The 19647-nt window shown below is 43.4% G+C and overlaps 1 protein-coding gene across 3 annotated transcripts in view; it reads right to left on the bottom strand.

Annotated features, from left to right (window-relative positions):
• fgf14 (fibroblast growth factor 14) overlaps positions 1-19647 on the bottom strand; it is a 361789-nt gene that overhangs the window by 84652 nt on the left and 257490 nt on the right. For all 3 annotated transcript variants that reach the window (XM_078402208.1, XM_078402210.1, XM_078402209.1), the window contains exon 2: positions 381-491. In XM_078402208.1, coding sequence (XP_078258334.1) covers positions 381-491 — 111 coding nt within the window. The remainder of the gene's footprint in view (positions 1-380; positions 492-19647) is intronic.

Genomic DNA, 19647 nt, shown 5'->3' with positions numbered 1-19647 from the left:
AGATAGTCTGAGGGTCTCCAATGGGGTAGATAGTAGATCAGGTCTCTCTCTAGTCATTGGTGGGATGGTTCATTTGCCTGATAACAGCTGGGAAGAAACAGTCCCTGAATCTGGAGATGTGCGTTTTCACACTTCTATACATCTTGCCTGATGAGAGAGGGGAGAAGAGGGAGTGCCTAGGGTGCGATTTGTCCTTGATTATGTTACGGCCTTGCCGATGCAGCATGAGGTGCAAATGAAGTTAATGGAAGGATGGTTGGATTGTGTGATGGTCTGGGCTACGTCCACAACTTGAATATACAGTGCATTTTCACAAGCCCGGGACAGTCCAATTCGGTTAACAAAAGGTGCAGCAGATTTAAAACGCGTTCACCACTCACTGGAATTAGTGCTGTCATCCTTTGTTCCGTCAACAGCTCCATCAGCGTTCATCTGCAGGTAGAAGCCTTGCCTGCAATATAACCTGGTCACTATACCCTTGAGCTGGGAATCTGAAAAATAAAACACGGAAAATTCCAATTGAGTGTCACTTGAGTTCCAGCAAGGCATTCACACTTCCATCATTATCCTTAAATTCTTCTCAGAGTAGTCCCTGAGTTGGTGATAATTACTGAAAAGGTTGCAACATTGTCCCACTGCCAACTTCCCTGTGAAACATCATGCTGTGCTTGGCCATCACTCATGAGAGTGTCTCAGCCTCAGACTGTGCAGAAGAGAATCACTGGAAGGGTCCCAGGGAAGATGGACTTCGGCTCACTCGGAGGGATGGGGAAGCTCGAATTGTTTTCTTTGCTGTTCAGAAGGGTAAGTTTAGTTTAATTTGAACACCGGGTCCACACCAACCAGCGATCAGCGATACTAAACACTAGAGGCGATTTACAAGAAGCCAAATAACCTACAAACCTGCACGCCTTTGGAATGTGGGAGGAAGCTGGAGCAAATGGAGAAAACCCAAGCTGTCGCAGGGAGAACGTACAAACTCTGTACAGACAGCATCCGCAATCAGGATCAAACCGGTGTCCGGCGCTGTAAGGCAGCAACCCTGCCGCTAAGCCATTGTACCTCTCGCCTGATAGGAGAGAGGAAAAGGAGTGGCCAGGGTGCGACTCGCCCTTGATTATGCCGAGGCAGCGTGAGGTGTAAATGGAGGGGAGGTTGATTTGAATTATAAAGAGCTTCGACCTGGTGCACTGTGAGAAGCTGCTCCCAGGGGCAGAACGGTGGGTGCCCAGAGAACCCAGAGTGACAGGGAGTGAGAGAACTGGAGTATTTTTACTCAGTGAGTTGTTGTGATATGGGACTTGTATTCTGAAAGGGGAGTGGAAATAGTTTTAACAGGAATTTTCAAAAGGGAATTGCGAGAAAATGGAAAAAGGAAAACTCGCAGAGTTTTGGGAGGAGGTCAGGTGGATGTTAGATGTGCTTTCAAAGAGCTAGCACAGGCTTGGAAGGCCGAATTATGGCCTGTTACCTTACAATGTGTTTAAATCACACCAAGAAAAAATAATCAAAGTGCAACCAATGTAAAAATGACTCTGGAAAGATTGCCACAGAAATAGACAATAGACAATAGACAATAGGTGTGGGAGTAGGCCATTCGGCCCTTCGAGCCAGCACCACCATTCAATGTGATCATGGCTGATCATTCTCAATCAGTCCCCCGTTCATGCCTTCTCCCCATACCCCCTGACTCCGCTATCCTTAAGAGCTCTATCAAGCTCTCTCTTGAATGCATTCAGAGAATTGGCCTCCACTGCCTTCTGAGGCAGAGAATTCCACAGATTTACAAATAACCTGGCGAGTCAAGCATTTTTCTCTTTGAAAAACTCATTATACTGACAGTATTGGAAATGGGTCCAACCAATATGTGACATCATTGCTAAAAGCTGTTCTCTAATTGAATTGTTTTAATCAACTACACCACAGAAGAACAAAGTTATATATTGTTTGCAAAGAACTCCCAGATCCATCTTTTAAATTGCTTGGGTAGTTTTAGAATAATTAAATAATGCTTAACATTATATAAATCCCAAAGAAATCACAGTGCATCCCATTAGCAAATGAATGGTAGGTCTTCTTCAATCAGACAGATTGCTCTGTAGTAATCCTAAATAATCTGCATTCATCTTACTGAGCGATGGATTGAATTTCCAGAGAAGCTGGCATTTCTACAGTGCATTTCATCACCTCAGGATGTCCTAACTATGCTCCAGCAGTGAAGAGCATTTGAAGTGTAAGGCCCACTACGGTGTACCAAACGCAGCTGCCAGTTTGTGCACAGTAAGCTCCCACAAAAGGCAATTGAATCAGGACTTATCATCAGTGCAGAACGTGCCCGGGTTACGAACACCCGATCTATGGACGCACCCACATATAAACTAGCGCACGTAATATTATTACATTCAAAAGACTGACATGCGCCATACATCTATTCCTACAAGTGGCAGAACTAGTTGCCTCCCTCTCCCCATTTTCAGTCATGGGTGGAGACATGCCTGCCATTTTGAGTGACTTGTGCGCTTCTTCTGACTTAACAGACAAAACCAATGTTAGTAAATCTGAACTTGCTCGTTATGCAAAGACGGTTTGTATAGTTACAAATATGCATGGCATTAACTGTTCACTTTCCATAGATGTTGTTTAGTTTTTCCTCAGTTCACTTCTATGCACATTCTTCAGTCTCCCAAAACAATTTCTGCATCAACATGGTCTAAGCGCAATCTTACCCACACTAACCTAACTAGAAGACCAACATGCCAGTGCTAGATTTGAGAACAAGCTCTCTGACCAGGACCTACACAGTGAATGGTAGGGCTCTGGATAGTGTTGTAGAGCAGAGGGATCTAGGAGTGCAGGTGCATAGTTTCCTGAAGGTGGAGTCGCAGGCAGATCGGGTGGTCAGAAAGGCTTTTGGCACATTGGCCTTCATCAGCCAGAATATTGAGTACAGAGGTTGGGAAATCATGTTGCAGGTGTAAAAGACGTTGGTGAGGCCACATTGAGAGTATTGTGTTCAGTTCTGGGCACCATGTTATAGGAAAGATGTTGTCAAGCTGGAAAGGGTAAAGAGAAGATTTACGAGGATGTTGCCAGGACTAGAGGGTCTGAGCTATTGGCAGGGGTTGAATAGGCTGGGACTCTATTCCTTGGAATGCAGGAGGATGAGGGGTGATCTCACAGAGGTATATAAGATCATGAGCAGAATAGATCGGCTAAATGCACAGAGTCTCTTGCGTAGAATAGACAAATCGAGGACCAGAGGACATAGGTTTAAGGTGAAGGGGAAAAGATTTAATAGGAATCTGAGGGGTAACCTTTTCACACAAAGGATGGTGGATATGTGGAACAAGCTGCCAGAGGAGGTAGTTGAGGCAGGGGCTATCCCAAAATTTAAGGAACAGTTAGACAGGTACATGCATAGGACAAGTTTGGAGGGATATGGACCGAGCTCAGGCAGGTGGGACTAGTGTAGGTGGGACATGTTGGCTGATGTGGGCAAGTTGGGCCGAAGGGCCTATTTTCACACTGTATCACTCCATAACTCTATAACTCCAAAGACGTACAGGTATGTAGGTTAATTGGCTGGGTAAAATGTAAAAATGTAAAAATTGTCCCTAGTGGGTGTAGGATAGTGTTAATGTGCGGGGATCGCTGGGCGGCACGGACTTGGAGGGCCGAAAAGGCCTGTTTCCGGCTGTATATATATGATATGATATGATAACACTATCCTACACACTAGGGACAATTTACAATTTTACCAAGCCAAGTAGCCTAAAAACCTGTAGGTCTTTGGAGTGTGGGAGGAAAACGGAGCACCCGGCCAAAAACCCATGCAGGTCACGGGAGAGCGTACAAACTCCGTACAGACAAGCACCCATAATCAAGATCGAACCTGGGTCTCTTGCGCTGTAAGGCAGCAACTTTACCGCTGTGCCACTGTGCCACCTCTGCATGAGATTTGTCCACTTCTCCTTTCAAAACTCCTGTTAAATCTGCATCCACGGGACTATAGGTAGCACTTTACAGAACAATTTCACAGCAATATAAACCTCCCAAAAGTACTCATTGTAACTTCCCTCTAAAAGGGAGGGTTATTCGGGATAAGCCAGCAATACCCACACTGCAAGGTCATCTGAATAAAGAGCAAGTTTCCAATGAACAGCCACAGCCAATTCATGTAAATCACTGGATTTTAATATTATACATTTCTCTACTAAGGGCACAGAGAGGAAAAGACCAAACTGAAGCGATTCACAAGGAAAAATCTATTTAAGTACATGTCACACTGTTTCTCAAATCTAATCCCATCACAAATTTCACTGCTGGATGCTTTGTGCCTTAAATTTATGATGTTGGTCTTGTTCAGAACATTGGCACGTTAAATACAGGTGTACCTATTACATTTAAAAACATGAAATTAAATCTGGGAATTCTACCTCCTTCAAATTTCTGTGGTACAATTTTTGTGGCGGTGGTGGTAGAGTTTCTGCCTTACGGCGAATACAGCGCCGGAGACCCGGGTTCGATCCCGACTATGGGTGCTGTCTGTAGGGAGTTTGTACGTTCTCCCCCTGACCTGCGAGGGTTTTCTCCGAGATCTTCAGTTTCCAACCCACACTCCAAAGACGTACAGGTTGGTAGGTTAATTGGCTTGGTAAATGTAAAAATAGTCCCTAGTGGATGTAGGATAGTGTTAATTTGCGGGGATCGCTGGTCGGCGCGGGCCCGGTGGGCTGAAGGCCCTTTTCCGCACTGTATCTCTAAACAGGGCAGATTCGTGCACTCAGTTTCATAAGTTCATTAGTTTTTCGGCCCATCAAGTCTACTCCACCATTCAATCATGGCTGACCTATCTTTCCCTCTCAACCCCATTCTCCTGCCTTCTCCCTGTAACCCCTGACACCCGTACTAATCAAGAATCTGTCCATGTCTGCCGTAAAAATATGCATTGACTTGTCCTCCACAGCCTTCTGTGGCAATGAACTCCACAGATTCACCTTCCTCTGAGTAAATGTCATTCACTTTTGTGCATGTGTGAAACACCCAACTACCTGCCACAGGGAGGAATAACTCTGCATCTTGAATTGGATACAGATTCTTGGAGAATTTGCTCCAGTCTATTGCGAGCCTCATTTTCCATTAACATTTACAAGGCATTGCTGCATTTGCATATGAATACTCTACTCAAGTCCATGCAGAAAGTCAGGGTTTGTACTGAATGAGGAGAAGCATTTTCCTGCAATCTTGCTCAACATTTCTTGTCCAGAAGGGGGGATAGTTGAAAATGTGGAGACCCAGACCAATGTGCCAGGAGTCTTTACATTTTAATTGTTCCCCTGCTATTCCTTTGGGGTTTTTTGAGCTGTTAACCCAATTTTGCTTTTCATCACTTTGACTTCATGATATTTTTCTCTATTATACCTCTCTGAATCATTCCTCAAATTGCATTGGTTAAGGAGATAAGTGTGAGAGGATGTCGTGAGATGCCCACTTCAACAAGACAGTCAGAAGAAGGGTCCTAACCCGAAACGTCATCCATTCCTCCTCTCCAGAGATGCTGCCTGTCCCACTGAGTTACTCTAGCATTTTGTGTCTATCTTGTGTCTATCTAAACCGGCATCTGCAGTTCCTTCCTACACAGGCCAATATACTCACTGTAACATGGGTGAGAAACAGTCAGTTCATTTGAACATCAGAATCTTTGCCTGGGTTACATTATGGGAGAATCAAGAATTCACATTTCCTGTTCCTCACCTCAAGTAAATTGACCTCATAGCAAGGTATTTAACACTGCAAACCACATATAATAAAAACTTATTAAATTCTACCAAAACCTATCTTTATCTGGTGCTGCCAGGAAGTGACATAATTGTTTTTGTACTGCAAACTCAATAATGTGTGGCTCATCATGCTGTAGATTGCAACTTCACAATTCTTGATTTCCTGACTTTCACTGATATAAATGTGTTTATATTTTGGTGAGATTTTGGTTTTATTTCATGATGGGGGTTTTGGTGAGTAAATAAAGAGAAAGCAGGTGGGCCAGTGGCAAGAGGACAGAGAGTGAAAGGGATTGACAGAGGGGAGAGGATAAGGCATGAATGTGAAAGGCAGAAGGGAGAGCACAGGACGTGAGGGGAGAGGGAAAAGGATACAAAGTAAAAGGGATAGGTGGAGAGGAGAGGACAGGTTGTGAGTGGAAAGGCAGCAGGAAGAGCTCAGGGTATGAAGGGAAAGACAGGGAGAGAGGCAGAGCGAGAGAACTTTGTGCAATTAAATTTTGTGGTCTAGTAAAACGGATTTATCAAGAACATTTGAAAGGGAATTAAGAAAATATCTGTAAAGGAGACATTTGCAGAGATATTGGGAGAGAACAAAGCTGTGAACACAATGGAATATCTGGCTTTATACATGAATAGTCAAATGCACTCCGAAAATAATTTCTACATTCTACGAGATCTCAATGGCTCTCACCACAACCCACACAAGTCATGGAGAAGCTTTAATAAAGCAACATCATCGCACAAAGATCAATAGGAATAAAAGTGTAGAACATTTCAGACAACAACGGCTGGCATAAAACGAATGAAAGAAAGAACACCTTGCAGTTTAGTGAATAATCATATGTTCATGCAGGTGACAAGAGTTCGTGAGTCAAGTCAAGAGTGTTTTATTGTCATATGTCGTGAAACAGAACAATTAAATTCCCACTTGCTGCAGCACAACAAATATGTAAAGATGAAGACAAAATGCTGGAGTAACTCAACGGGACACCAGGTTACTCCAGCATTTTGTGTCTATCTTTGGTGTAAACCAGCATCTACAGTTCCTTCCTACACAAATATGTAAAGATAGTACTCAGTAAACACCGTAATAAATTTAAAAAAGGTTCATCATATATAAGTTAAAAAAATGAACAAACAGTAGTAGTGCAAAGACAAAAACAATGTCCCCCCTCTATGTAGTTTGGCGCTTATTTGGAGGTTGGAGCGTTTAATAGCCTGATGGTTGCTGGGAAGAAGCTGTTCCTGAACCTGAACATTACAGTTTTCAGGTTCCTGGACCTTCTTCCCGATGGCAGGAGTGAAATGAGTGTGTGGAGAGGGTGGTGTGGGTCTCTGAAGATGCCGGCTGCCTTTTTGAGACAACGACTCCTGTGCATCCCTTCGATAGTGGGCAGGTCAGTATCTTTGCTAGACCGGGCAGTCTTCACCACTTTTTGCAATCTTCTTCGTTCCTGGGTGTTCGAGTTGCCACACCAGGCTGTGATGCAACCAGTCAATATGCTCTCCACTGTACATCTGTAGAAGTTCAAGAAAGTATTCATTGACATATTGAAACTCCTCAATCTTGTATGCAAGTGGAGGCATTGATGGGCTTTCTTTGTGATGGCATCGATGTGTTTGGTCCAGGACAGATCCTCAGAGATATGCACGCCCAGGAATATGAAGTTTTTGATTCTCTCCACCAGCGTCCCAGAGTTGAAGACAAGGTTTATTGATCCTCAACCTTCCTCCTCCAAAGTCAACACTCAGTTCCTTGGTTTTACTGATGTTGAGAGCAAGGTGGGTGTTCTGGCACCATTTAGTTGGTCAATCGATCTCCCTCCTATACTCTGACTCATTGTCATGTGCAATTCCTCCAACAACGGTGGGGCCGTCGGCAAATCTGAAGATGGATTTGGAACTGTCTCCTTCTACACAGTCATGAGTATAAAGCAGAGCAGGGGGCTGAGCACACAGCCTTGAGGTGCTTTTGTGCTGATAGTTATCAAAGTGGAAATGTTGCTGCCAATTCATACAGATGTGGCATTCCAATAGCAATGTTTTGATTCCTGTAGCTTGCAACATAACGCACCAAGATAATAATTTCATAAACATTGTTGATATTCTGTGCTAAATGTAATCTGCTTTGTTCTTATGCTGTTAGCTAAAGAGTGAGAATGGAACCTATGCTACAATATAATAGGAAGAATTTCAAATAGGTTTGGACTTCAGAGAGGCTTTGACTGAAAGCTGTACATGAAGCCAGAGGGCACAAGGCATAGAAATATTATTGCTGTTAACATATCACGATGCCAAGATCACGAGGGATAGAGAGATCTGCCTGTACTTGTCCGGTGATAATCACTGCCTGGGCAGAGTGTTGGGAATACATTCTGTTGAGGAGAACAACTGAAACTCGGCAGAACATTCAGCATTCCCGTCAAGTTTTGCAGTATTGAAGGAGGCTATTCCACCCACCAAAATTGTCCTGTCCCTTTATCACACTCTCCAATCAGTTGTATTACTTTCAATTGTGCTTTCATTGTCGCATGTGCAAAGTGCAAATGCAAAGTGAAATTATTTTCTTACAAACAGCGCTGTAGCGTTTTGCCAGACCTAAGCACATCCCCTATTAGCAAATTGCACAGAAATATTCCACTGGTCCCGTGTGCAAGAGGTGCCATGTTTTGCTGCCATTTTCAGAGTTGAGTCCATGCTCTAGGTATTATGAGCGGTGCTCGATCCAGGCGAGTCCCAGGCTGCTGCGGGCCTCCAGCCGTTGTCTTCGCTTGGACGTGCGGATCGACCTTGTAACCAACAGCCCTCTCCTCGCCCTTTCACCTTTGTGCTCTGGGGGAGCCTTCGCAGCAGAACTTGAGGTAGGCTCTCTCCTTTCCTACCAGCCTCGCTCCTCGCCAGTCACGGCCATCATCGTCGCCTCTTTCTCCATCGCTCTGCACATTTTTCCTTATCAAATATTCACATTCACTAATAGTAGTAGAATTAGGCCATTCGGCCCATCGAGTCTACTCCGCCATTCAATCATGGCTGACCTCTGCCATTTAATCCCATTTTCCTGCCATCTCCCCATAACCGTTGACACCCGTTCTAATCAATTAATCTAATTTCCTTTTGAAAGTTATTGCTGAATCCACTTCACCGTCTTTTCACATAACACGTCCTAGATCGGCCCGCTGTGTAAAACAGCACCACATTATTTTGTAAAAAAGAGCCTCATGTCTGCAATTTCTTACAAGTATTCAGACTTTCATAACCAATTTTAAAATCTCCAGTCTCTCTTTTCATGAGAGAGTGAGTTTTAGCTCTTAGGGCTAACGGAATCAAGGGACATGGGGAAAAAGCCAGAATGGGATACAGATTTTGGATGATCAGCCATGATTATATGGAATGGCTCGTAGGGCCGAATGGCCTACTCCTGCACCTATTTTATATGTTTCTATTCTCCTCCTCTCTCCTCCGGTTCTCTTGCAAATCTCCTTTACCCACTAACATTCCTGCCCCAGGAAACACTCTCCTTATTTACTCTGTCAATCTCCTCCCTGGTTTTAAATGCCTTCATTAATTTTCCCTTTAATTTCCGCTGCTCCAAGAAGAACAACCTCACCTTCTCGAATCTCTCCCTGGAACTAAAAAGCCACATTCTTGTGCTGCCACCGGAGAGAAACATTATATCTAAATTCAATAGGAAGACTGCAAAACAATCAAAGTTGCTTTTTGTTTATACCCAGACCTAGAAAGAAGTCTCTCTGCAGCAAAGAAATATATCTCAGTAAGAATTGACATAATCGAAAGGGAAGGTTCTTATGACAACACCAGTCTGATGGATTTCAACATTTGTTGGGTCATTCACTCTGCTCAGAGGAAACAACAATAGCTCAGGCTAGACATGGGGCAGGGCTAATGTTGATTGATAACGTTTAAAGCAAAACACCTGACACCAGAACCCCTGTTAAATTTGGAATCTGACTGCAGTTAGCAGGAATTAACACAGTAGTGAGGAGATGAAGTTACCAGATTGCTATGCCAGGGCTTGGACAGTCAGACAAAACACTCCACCACAACGGATGAATTTAAATTAAAGTACTGTACATGAATAAATCTCAAGTTTAAAAAAGTTGGGATCGGCAATGAAATGACAGGATTGTGGTAGGAATCCAATTCACTCACGGAATACTCAGGCTGGCACAACAACTAGAGCAATGAGCTTGACTCTGAATTGTCCTTTAGAGTTCAGTGATAATTCATGAAGGACATTAAATGATGCCAGAGACATCCGCATCCAGTGAACAAATAAAATGTAAAGAGCACTCCTTGTGCCACTGGGGTCTCAGACATGCAGTGAATAGAAATGAACCACTCAGGCATTGTGAAAATGTCATTTGTTGCACCAAAACCTCAAATCCAGACACAGTCAGCATCTCTCCATCAAATCAACATCATGGATCATTTCAACCATCTGGTTAAACTAATATACCAAAGATTCAAATCAGAGTTCAGGGAAAATAATTTCATTAATGCTCATGACTATTACCCATCACATAAATATTTTTAGACAGATAGCTTGGCTAGAAAACCACAGACAGAGCCACAAGGCCCAAGGGGCAAGTGTATTTATATACCGCCTGAAATAGTAAAATGGCCAAGATGATTCGGAGAAGGGCGGCACAGTGGCGCAACGGTCGAGTTGCTGCCTGACAGGGCCGGAGACCAAAGTTCGATCCTGACTACAGATACTGTAGTATGTACGGAGTTTTATGCTCTCCCCGTTACCTGTGTGGGTTTGCTCCGGGAAACTCCAGTTTCCTTCCACACTCCAAAGACATACAGGTTTGTAGGCTAAATGGCTTGGTATAAATGTAAATGGTCCCTAGCGTGTTTGGAACTAGTGTTAGTGTGCGAGGGTCACTGGTCGGCAAGGACTCAGTGGGCCGAAGGGCCTGTTTCCACGAGGTGTATCTCTAAAATTAAAACTAAAAACTAAAACGTTATCAAACAGAGGTTGACACTGAGAAACAGGTGACATAAAACTTGGCCGAACAGGGTGGGTTTTGATGAAGAAAAGAAAGGCAGTGGGGTTTAGGGAGTGAATTCCTGAGCTTGGGGCACAGACAGCTGAAGACACGGCAACTGTTAACATCAGTGATCAGAGTGAGAGCAGCCTACATATCTGAGCTAAATGTGGGACTGGAGGGAGGTCATGGAAAATGCAGAGACAAACTAGTTACAGAGGAATTTGAACATAAGCTGACAATGATTAGAAGGAAAGAACTAACGTGTATTTCGTGCCTTTCCAGTTGTCAGGACATCTAAAAATGCCTCATAGGAACCAAAGAAATAACATGGTCCTTCTAGCCTGATCCACTATTCAACATCACAGTATACACTGGAATTTAGAAGGATGAGAGGAGATCTTATCGAAACGTATAAGATTATTAAGGGGTTGGACACGTTAGAGGCAGGAAACATGTTCCCAATGTTGGGGGAGTCCAGAACAAGGGGTCACAGTTTAAGAATAAGGGGTAGGCCATTTAGAACTGAGATGAGGAAAAACTTTTTCAGTCAGAGAGTTGTGAATCTGTGGAATTCTGTGCCTCAGAAGGCAGTGGACGCCAATTCTCTGAATGCATTCAAGAGAGAGCTCTTAAGGATAGCGGAGTCAGGGGGTATGGGGAGAACGCAGGAACGGGATACAGATTGAGAATGATCAGCCATGATCACATTGAATGGCGGTGCTGGCTCGAAGGGCCGAATGGCCTCCTCCTGCACCTATTGTCTATTGTCTAATTTGTTTTACCTCAGCATCATTTCCTTGCCCAAATCCTTTGATTCCCTAACTATCCAGAAATCCACTGTTGTGAATGAACTCAGTTCTGAGCCTCTACTGTCCTCCGGGATAGAGAATTCCGAAGATTCACCGTCCTCGGCGGGAAGAAAACACCTTCTCTGCAACCAGCCTTTTGAGACATTTTGTGACTTTCAATGCAATTTCCTCTCATTCCTGTAAAGTCAAACCAAAATAAGTACCTCTGAACTTTTTTAACGCAGTCTAATTCTCAGGGAAGATAATATTGTAATGTCTACCGATTGCAAAATTTGGTTCACATAAGGCATAGGAGTATAATTAGACCATTCGGCCCATCGAGTCTAGTCCGCCATTTGATCATAACTGATCTATTTTTCCCTCTCAACCAACATATACCAAAAAATAAATTGGTATATGCTTCCAAACAAACACTTACTTCTTTAGAAATTGAAAGGAAACCTAAACTTTCTCTTAGGAAGACTTAAAGCACAAACTCAGGTGCAGTGAAGTGGGAGATGTGCACTGTCACAGATGTAATCATATGGACAATAGACAATAGGTGCAGGAGGAGGCCATTCGGCTCTTCGAGCCTGCACCACCATTCAATGTGATCATGGCTGATCATTCTCAATTAGTACCCCGTTCCTGCCTTCTCCCCATACCCCCTGACTCCGCTATCCTTAAGAGCTCCATCTAGCTCTCTCTTGAATGCATTCAGAGAATTGGCCTCCACTGCCTTCTGAGGCAGAGAATTCCACAGATTTACAACTCTCTGGCTGACTGCACGCTAGAGGACCTGCCTGGCCTCTCAGCTTGCCAAATGATCCAGATTTGCAACTTCCATAAGATTCTGACTAATTATGTTTTTAACCAATAGCTAAAAATAATTTATCCGGTCTGTTATCATATTCAATAATGGATAGAAGATAGACACAAAATGCAGGAGTAACTCAGCGGTTCAGGCAACATCTCTAGAAAAAAGGAATAGGTTTTGGGTCGGAACCCTTCTTCAGATAGCTACACTGCAATAGTGGCTGAATTCAAAAATCTCTTCCAATGATAAAATATTGCAAATGCTGGAAGTATGAGGGAAAATACAAAACGTTTTAGAAATACTCAGCATGCCACTCAGTATTTGGTATCTCCGATATTACTTATACCTCCTCCAGATACCTTTTACTACCCTCTCCGTAGACACATCCACCACTTATACTCCATCCTATCACAAAACTTCCTTTTGTTCTCTCCACTCTTTCCCCCTTCGCTGTAACTGAAAACTTGATTCATTTTTTAACATTTCGCTGTCTTAATAAAAGTATTCAACCTGCGCGGCATGGTAGCGCAGCGGTAGAGTTGCTGCTTTACAGCGAATGCAGCGCCGGAGACTCAGGTTCGATCCTGACTACGGGTGCTGCACTGTAAGGAGTTTGTACGTTCTCCCCGTGACCTGCGTGGGTTTTCTCCGAGATCTTCGGTTTCCTCCCACACTCCAAAGACGTACAGGTATGTAGGTTAATTGGCTGGGTAAATGTAAAAATTGTCCCTAGTGGGTGTAGGATAGTGTTAATGTACGGGGATCGCTGGGCGGCACGGACTTGGAGGGCCGAAAAGGCCTGTTTCCGGCTGTATATATATGATGATGATGATGATGATGATGATGAAACACTAACTGCATTTCTCTCCCCAGTGGTGCTGCCTGACATGCAGAACATTTCCATCCTTTTTTGCTTTTAGTTCAGATATCTGTTCTTTCATCTAAAGATCTCTCAAGGTTTTGAAGGGTCTTGCAGAAATCCAAATCTTGTTTGTTCATCCTTTTTAAATACAGCGAGTTTTGAAGGATTTTCTTTTATTACGTATTATATCAGTTTCATCAAGAGAGGAAGTGCCAAGCAAAAATAGCCATCTACTTTCATATTCTGCCACAGTAACCAGAATTTATAGCTCAGGCCAAGTTCATTGTCGTCAAGAAATTGCTGTTACCAGAAGTTGCTTTCCATCATCTCTTATTTTTTTGGAATGGGAGTGAGGTGAAATACAAAATCACTTTGAAATCTCTGTATCTTGTCAAAGTTTTTTTAAAAAGCCAGATTTTTTGTTGTTGCGCCCATTAATTTGGTCAGAGCATTAATTCTGAAGAAATGAAGCAATTTATTTAATTGAGAGTTAAATATTTGGGTTGATTAATGCTCAACACCAAATCCATCTGAATGCTTTTTTTTTTGTCTGTGCCTTCCTGAACCAGTGTGGAATGACAACACAAGTCCAAGGATGTCCATTGTGGACATGCCTAGAATCCACCTGATCGTACCTGACTTGTATTCATTACATGCACATCGATTGTACTTTGTAATTATCCACCTTCTCTCTGCAGTATGCTGGAGAAATCCCTCAGTTATTATCAGGTGACTTTGCTCTAGTTGTAGTCTTGAGCTTCACTTGATCGTAACAACTCTTCTTGAATAGACACTGCACAATATTTGGTGAACTAATGCGATGAGATAATCACTGCAGTAAAACGGACTATTTAGAAGTATTACCCCAATGATTAACAGTGTCGTTACAAACGCTATGCATTGAGAGCTGAACTAATTCCCAATATCCTTTTCCTTTTTTCCTAATATTCACTTTGCTAAAGGTTGAAAAGGAAACTTCCATTTATATAGCACCTTTCAAACCCTTTTCAAGATGTCCTCAATCACTTTTCACCCAATGAATACATCTAAAGTATCATCATTATTGTACTGTGGGAAACTGGGCACCTATAGTTTATTACAAGCTCCTCCAAAGAGAAATGTTTCTGACTGAACATCTAATGGTTTTATCATGCTGCAGATTCCGACTGGTTTAACCTTGCAACACAGTCTTAAATGAGGAATCCATCAGCTGTTTGAAAGGACCAGACCATTTCAAACCTCAGTGTCATCGTTAGCCATGAGATGATTTTCATCCCATTCATCTGTACCACCAGCTACGACTATATATTTTCCCCACCGTAACAGTGGCAACGCCTCTCTAGCCTCTGATTGAATGAATGATACTTTCTTTTCATATGCGAAATGTCACAAAGAGTCACCACAAATAGGGCGTCGAACAAAATGATGACATTCTGGCCTCGTGCTGGCCAGCCCTACCCTAACTATGTGACCTTCTCCATCTCATTCATTGGGCCCTGTCTCCTCTAATTCTAGCCTCGTGCTCATTCCTAAATTTAACTGACAACTATGCTTTCTGTTCTTGAAGCTCCAAGCCATGCAATTCTCCAGGTAAGTCTCTGTTTCTCCATCGCTCTCTGTTCCATCAGGAGGAACTTGGGGGCGGCACAGTGGCGCAGCGGTAGAGCTGCTAACGTACAGCACCAGAGACCCAGGTTCGATCCTGACCTCGGGTGCTGCCTGTACAGAGTTTGTACGTTCTCCCAGTGACCAGGTGGGTTTTCTCCGGGTGTTCTGGTTTCCTCCCACACTGCAAAAACTTACACGTTTGTAGGTTGATTGACTTGAATAAAAATTCTACATTGTCCCTTGTGCGTAGAATAGTGCTAGTGTACGGGTTGATCGCTGGTCAGCGCGGACTCGGAGCGATGAAGGGCCTGTTTCCACACTGTATCTCTAAAGTGTAAAGTCTAAAGTAAACTCTAAAGTCTAATTGCCCTTAAAACCTACCCTTATATTCACCGTGATATTTCCTTAAGCGTGTCAGTGTCAAATTCCATTTGAGGAAACTCCTAAACACCTTGGGGTGCTCTTGCTACATTAAAGGCGCCATGAAGATGGAAGCTGGTGTCGTTGATTGTTGTTCACAAACTGAGCAGATGAAGCCAAATTGCAGTCCTCGGCTGTGGAGTCCACACGTCAAGCCATCTCTCACAGAGGGCTGGAGCCAATCAAACAATCTACTCAAAGGTTGCATTCACTATTGTCAATCAAGCCCACTGATCTGAAGTAGGCTTAAGCCTTGGGTTTCTGCCAGAGAGTTTTGAAATTGGCTTTGTCGAACTGAACAAACAAGTAGCCTTTACACAATGGACTGCGATATTAATCTTCAACCGTGACAAATCCTGCAAACAATTAACACCTACACAGCCCGTTGTGCATTCCCCAGCTCTGGGTTCTGTCTGGCTCCTATCTCAGACCGTGCAGGCTTGGACTCCTGAGCTTCCCTTTGTAAATACGTCCTGGTACATTAAAGGCTGTATTGTTGAAATAATGGCTGAGAATAGCAGAAAAATGTCTACAATTGCCTGAAGATTCTGCTGAAAGCAATCATGTTGGATAGTACAGAAAGCAAAATACCTAATGGATACTTCAAGACAGTACTGTAAGAATAAAGGATGTTTCCCAGTGGAAATCTGTTTCCAGCTGATGGTAAGGGCTAGCTCCCTGTTGCCAAGGTCAATTGCTTAGCTCTCCTACTTTTGATATGTTAAAGAACCTACCAGGAAGGCACTTCTACTGTCAGTCTTGTCTTTATATATTTTTTTAATTGAGAAAGTGCGCATTTTCCTTTACAATTATCGCGTAGGTTGTGGTGACCTGGAACATGCCGTCTGAATAAGCAGTGGAAGAAGATTCAACAGGATTTTTCTGAAAGCAAATTGGAGAACTACTTGAAAAGCAGAGTGTGGAAGGAGAGAAAGGGAGTGGTGTCAATTAAGGAGCTTGTTCACAAGGGTGTCTAGTGGGCGGAATGCTATATGAATCCATGATTAAAACTCCCTTGTAGCCTGTGTCTGATGTACATCTCAGATACTGACAGTAAAAATGTAAATTGTTACAAAATGGTACCTCACTCAAATGTCTTAGAAAATGAGGAACGAGGATTATATTGAAGGCTGTGAAGAGGACAAATGTTTGCTAAGATAAAGAAAGGGATGCGAGGGTCGTAGAATCATACGGCCATTCGGCCCAACAAGTCCATGCCAACCATCAATTATCCATTTACATGAATGTTACCCTGATCCATTTTATTCTCTCCACATTCCCTTTGATTTCCCCCTGATTACTCCACCCATCTGTGCCCTAGAGATAATGTGGCCAACTAATCTACCGATCTGCGGTCACGGAGAGGATGTGTAAACTCGACACATGGGGATCGAACTGGGTCACTGGAACTACGAAGCAGCAGCTCCACTAGTTGCATCACTTTTTGCCCAAGTTCTAGGAGTTCAGAAGTATGTTGCTAAATACTCAGAGGGTGAACATAGTGCATAAAGTACACTGAGGATTAATAAGTGCTGTTAGCGATAGATAGCTTTGAGGTGACAGTTCTGTGAATGTTGTGCTGACTGTGTGACTCTTTGTTACACATTTTTGAGGTGACAGTTCTGCATGGCAGTGCAACTGCTGAGGTTGACGCTAGGACCGGGTCCAAATGGGGGGCAAACAACATTGAGCAAGGAAGTATCACAATGGCAGATGGATGCGAGTCACACAGTCAGCACAACATTCGCAGAACTCCCTGAGAGAGGTGACACCACACCCATCTACCAGGCCAACTCAGAAAGGTCTGCAATCATTACTCAGACTGAGACCTTAACCAAGCGCTCAGTTAATTAAATTTTGAAACTTTGCTTTTCAACAGTGCAGTTTAGTGCCTTCTGACCTCAAGGAAAGATTGAACTGCTGCTCCCAAAATTTCATGGAAAGTAATAGTTGGCAGCAGTACAGCTGTTGGAATTTTCACTTCTCTGGACTCATCTTTCTATCTTAATGTTATCATTACTATACGTTATATCCTCATCCCACTTGCCATTAGATTGCTTTCACCTCCCGCCTGATCACGACCTCATGTGCTCTCCACTGATGAAGACTAGCTTCATCTCTGGCTTTTCATTCAGTTCTGATGAAAGGTCATCAACTCGATTAGTGTTATTCCTATTTCTCTCTCCATCAATGCTGCCTGACCTGCTGAGAATTTCCAGCACTTTCCAGTTTTTTAACATATCTGGCAAACAATTGTCAAACGAGTAAAATTGTCAAAAGAGCAGTCAAATATTAGCCCATCTTACTATTTACTGATTTGCGATCCATCTCCATATCTCCTCTTTGTCCCACATTCCTAATTAAGTTTAGATTTAGAGATACAGCGCGGAAACAGGCCCTTCGGCCCACCGAGTCTGCGCCGCTCAGTGATCCCCGCACATTAACACTATCCTACACACACTAGGGACAATTTTTACATTTATCCAGTCAATTAACCTACATACCTGTACGTCTTTGGAGTGTGGGAGGAAACCGAAGATCTCGGAGAAAACCCACGCAGGTCACGGGGAGAACGTACAAACTCCGTACAGATGGCGCCCAAAGTCAGGATCGAACCTGAGTCTCAGGCGCTGCATTCGCTGTAAGGCAGCAACTCTACCGCTGCGCCACCGTGCCGCTTTGATAAGTTGTTTATCAAAAACATACAAGTTTCAGATTTAACATTAACAACTACCTGAGTTTCAATGAGTTTGCAAAAGAGAATACCTGAGTTCTCCCACCCATAGTGTTCACTAATTTTACCTCTCAAATTCTGGCTCTGATCTTCATTCTGTTCCCCAGCCACAGCAAACAAGGTTTCTCTTCAAGTATTACAAGAATTTTAATAAAAGTGCAGATGCTAGAAATCTGAGACAAAATACTGAAGTCCCAAAAAACAGGATAGAGAGCACACTGACTGCATCGCGGCCTGATTCGGTAACTCGATAGCCCGAGAACGAAGGAGGGTGCAGAACGTGGTGGACATCTCTACTACATTGTAGGTATTCATCTCCCCAACTTTGAAAGGATCTACAGGAAGCATTGTCACAAGAAGGCAGCTAATATCATCAAAGACCCACAGCCAAGCTGTCATCTCATGGCAACCGTTGGGAAGAAGATACAGAATCATAACCTCCAGGTTCAAGGACAATAGACAATAAACAATAGGTGCAGGAGTAGGCCATTCGGCCCTTCGAGCCAGCACCACCATTCAATGGGATCATGGCTGATCATTCTCAATCAGTACCCCGTTCCTGCCTTCTCCCCATACCCCCTGACTCCGCTATCCTTAAGAGCTCTATCTAGTTCTCTCTTGAATGCATTCAGAGACTTGGTCTTGGTCAGAGACAGGACAGCTTCTTCCCATCAACCATCAGGTTCTTGACCAGTCGGCACAATCTGAACTACAACCCTAGTTCAATACTAAGCTAACATGGACTTTGTAAAGGTTGCCTTACATACTTAGGCTTGCACTCTCATGGTCTGGTTACCTAGTATAATGGATAATTGTTGTGTATTGTGCATTGTTGTGGAGTTTAATATGCCAGTAAAACTGCAGCGATTAAGAACTTCTTTGTTCTGTTCCTCCTAACACTCTTAACTATTGACCGTCCCCAAATTCCCTCCTCTAAATTAATCCTTAAATCCTCCTCCTTTAACCAGTCTTTCAATCATCGACTCTAGTGTGACTCAATGTCTATTTTTGATAGATAATGTCCTGCTGTTGGAAGTTTCACTGCACCAATGGATAGATAAAAGTAACTCAAATAGTTGTTGTTGAGTCAGCAACCACATCGTCAAAGGGAGAGAGGACGGAAAAGTGGGATGAATGGAAAGGAGGGCGGGAGGTGCGTTAGCGCTGAGAAAAGCAGAGCTTTGTCAGTCCCTCCAATTTCAGCAGCACCTCCTGTTGTCGAAAGAGTTGCAGACACTGTAGGAATACAGGGGGGGAGACTCGGATTAATGCTCTGAAAGAATCGATTTCTGAGTGGCTGCTTTTGTGCTGTTTTATTCTCTGATTCTGTGGCTTCAGAAATCGAAAAGCAAAAGAAGTTAGAAAGTGCTGGAAATCTGAGATGAAAGCAGAAAATGGCGGGGACAATTAGCAGGATTGGCGGCAACTGTGGAGAAAGAGAAAGAGTGTTGATGTCTGATGAAAGGTCAATGTTCCTCCCTCCTCAGACACTGCGACCTGCTGAGGATCTCCAGAATATTCTGTTATTAGAAATTGGAGTCGAAACGTAGACCGCTCCCTCCCTCTCTCAGTATACACAGTCTGCTCTTCCAGAATGCTGGACGTTACACGTTTACTTTT

The sequence above is a fragment of the Rhinoraja longicauda genome, chromosome 7 (genome assembly GCF_053455715.1).
Source record: "Rhinoraja longicauda isolate Sanriku21f chromosome 7, sRhiLon1.1, whole genome shotgun sequence".
Classification (NCBI taxonomy): domain Eukaryota; kingdom Metazoa; phylum Chordata; class Chondrichthyes; order Rajiformes; family Arhynchobatidae; genus Rhinoraja; species Rhinoraja longicauda.
The sequence above is the reverse complement of the archived record's forward strand: the minus strand, read 5'-3'. Positions and strand labels throughout refer to the sequence as shown.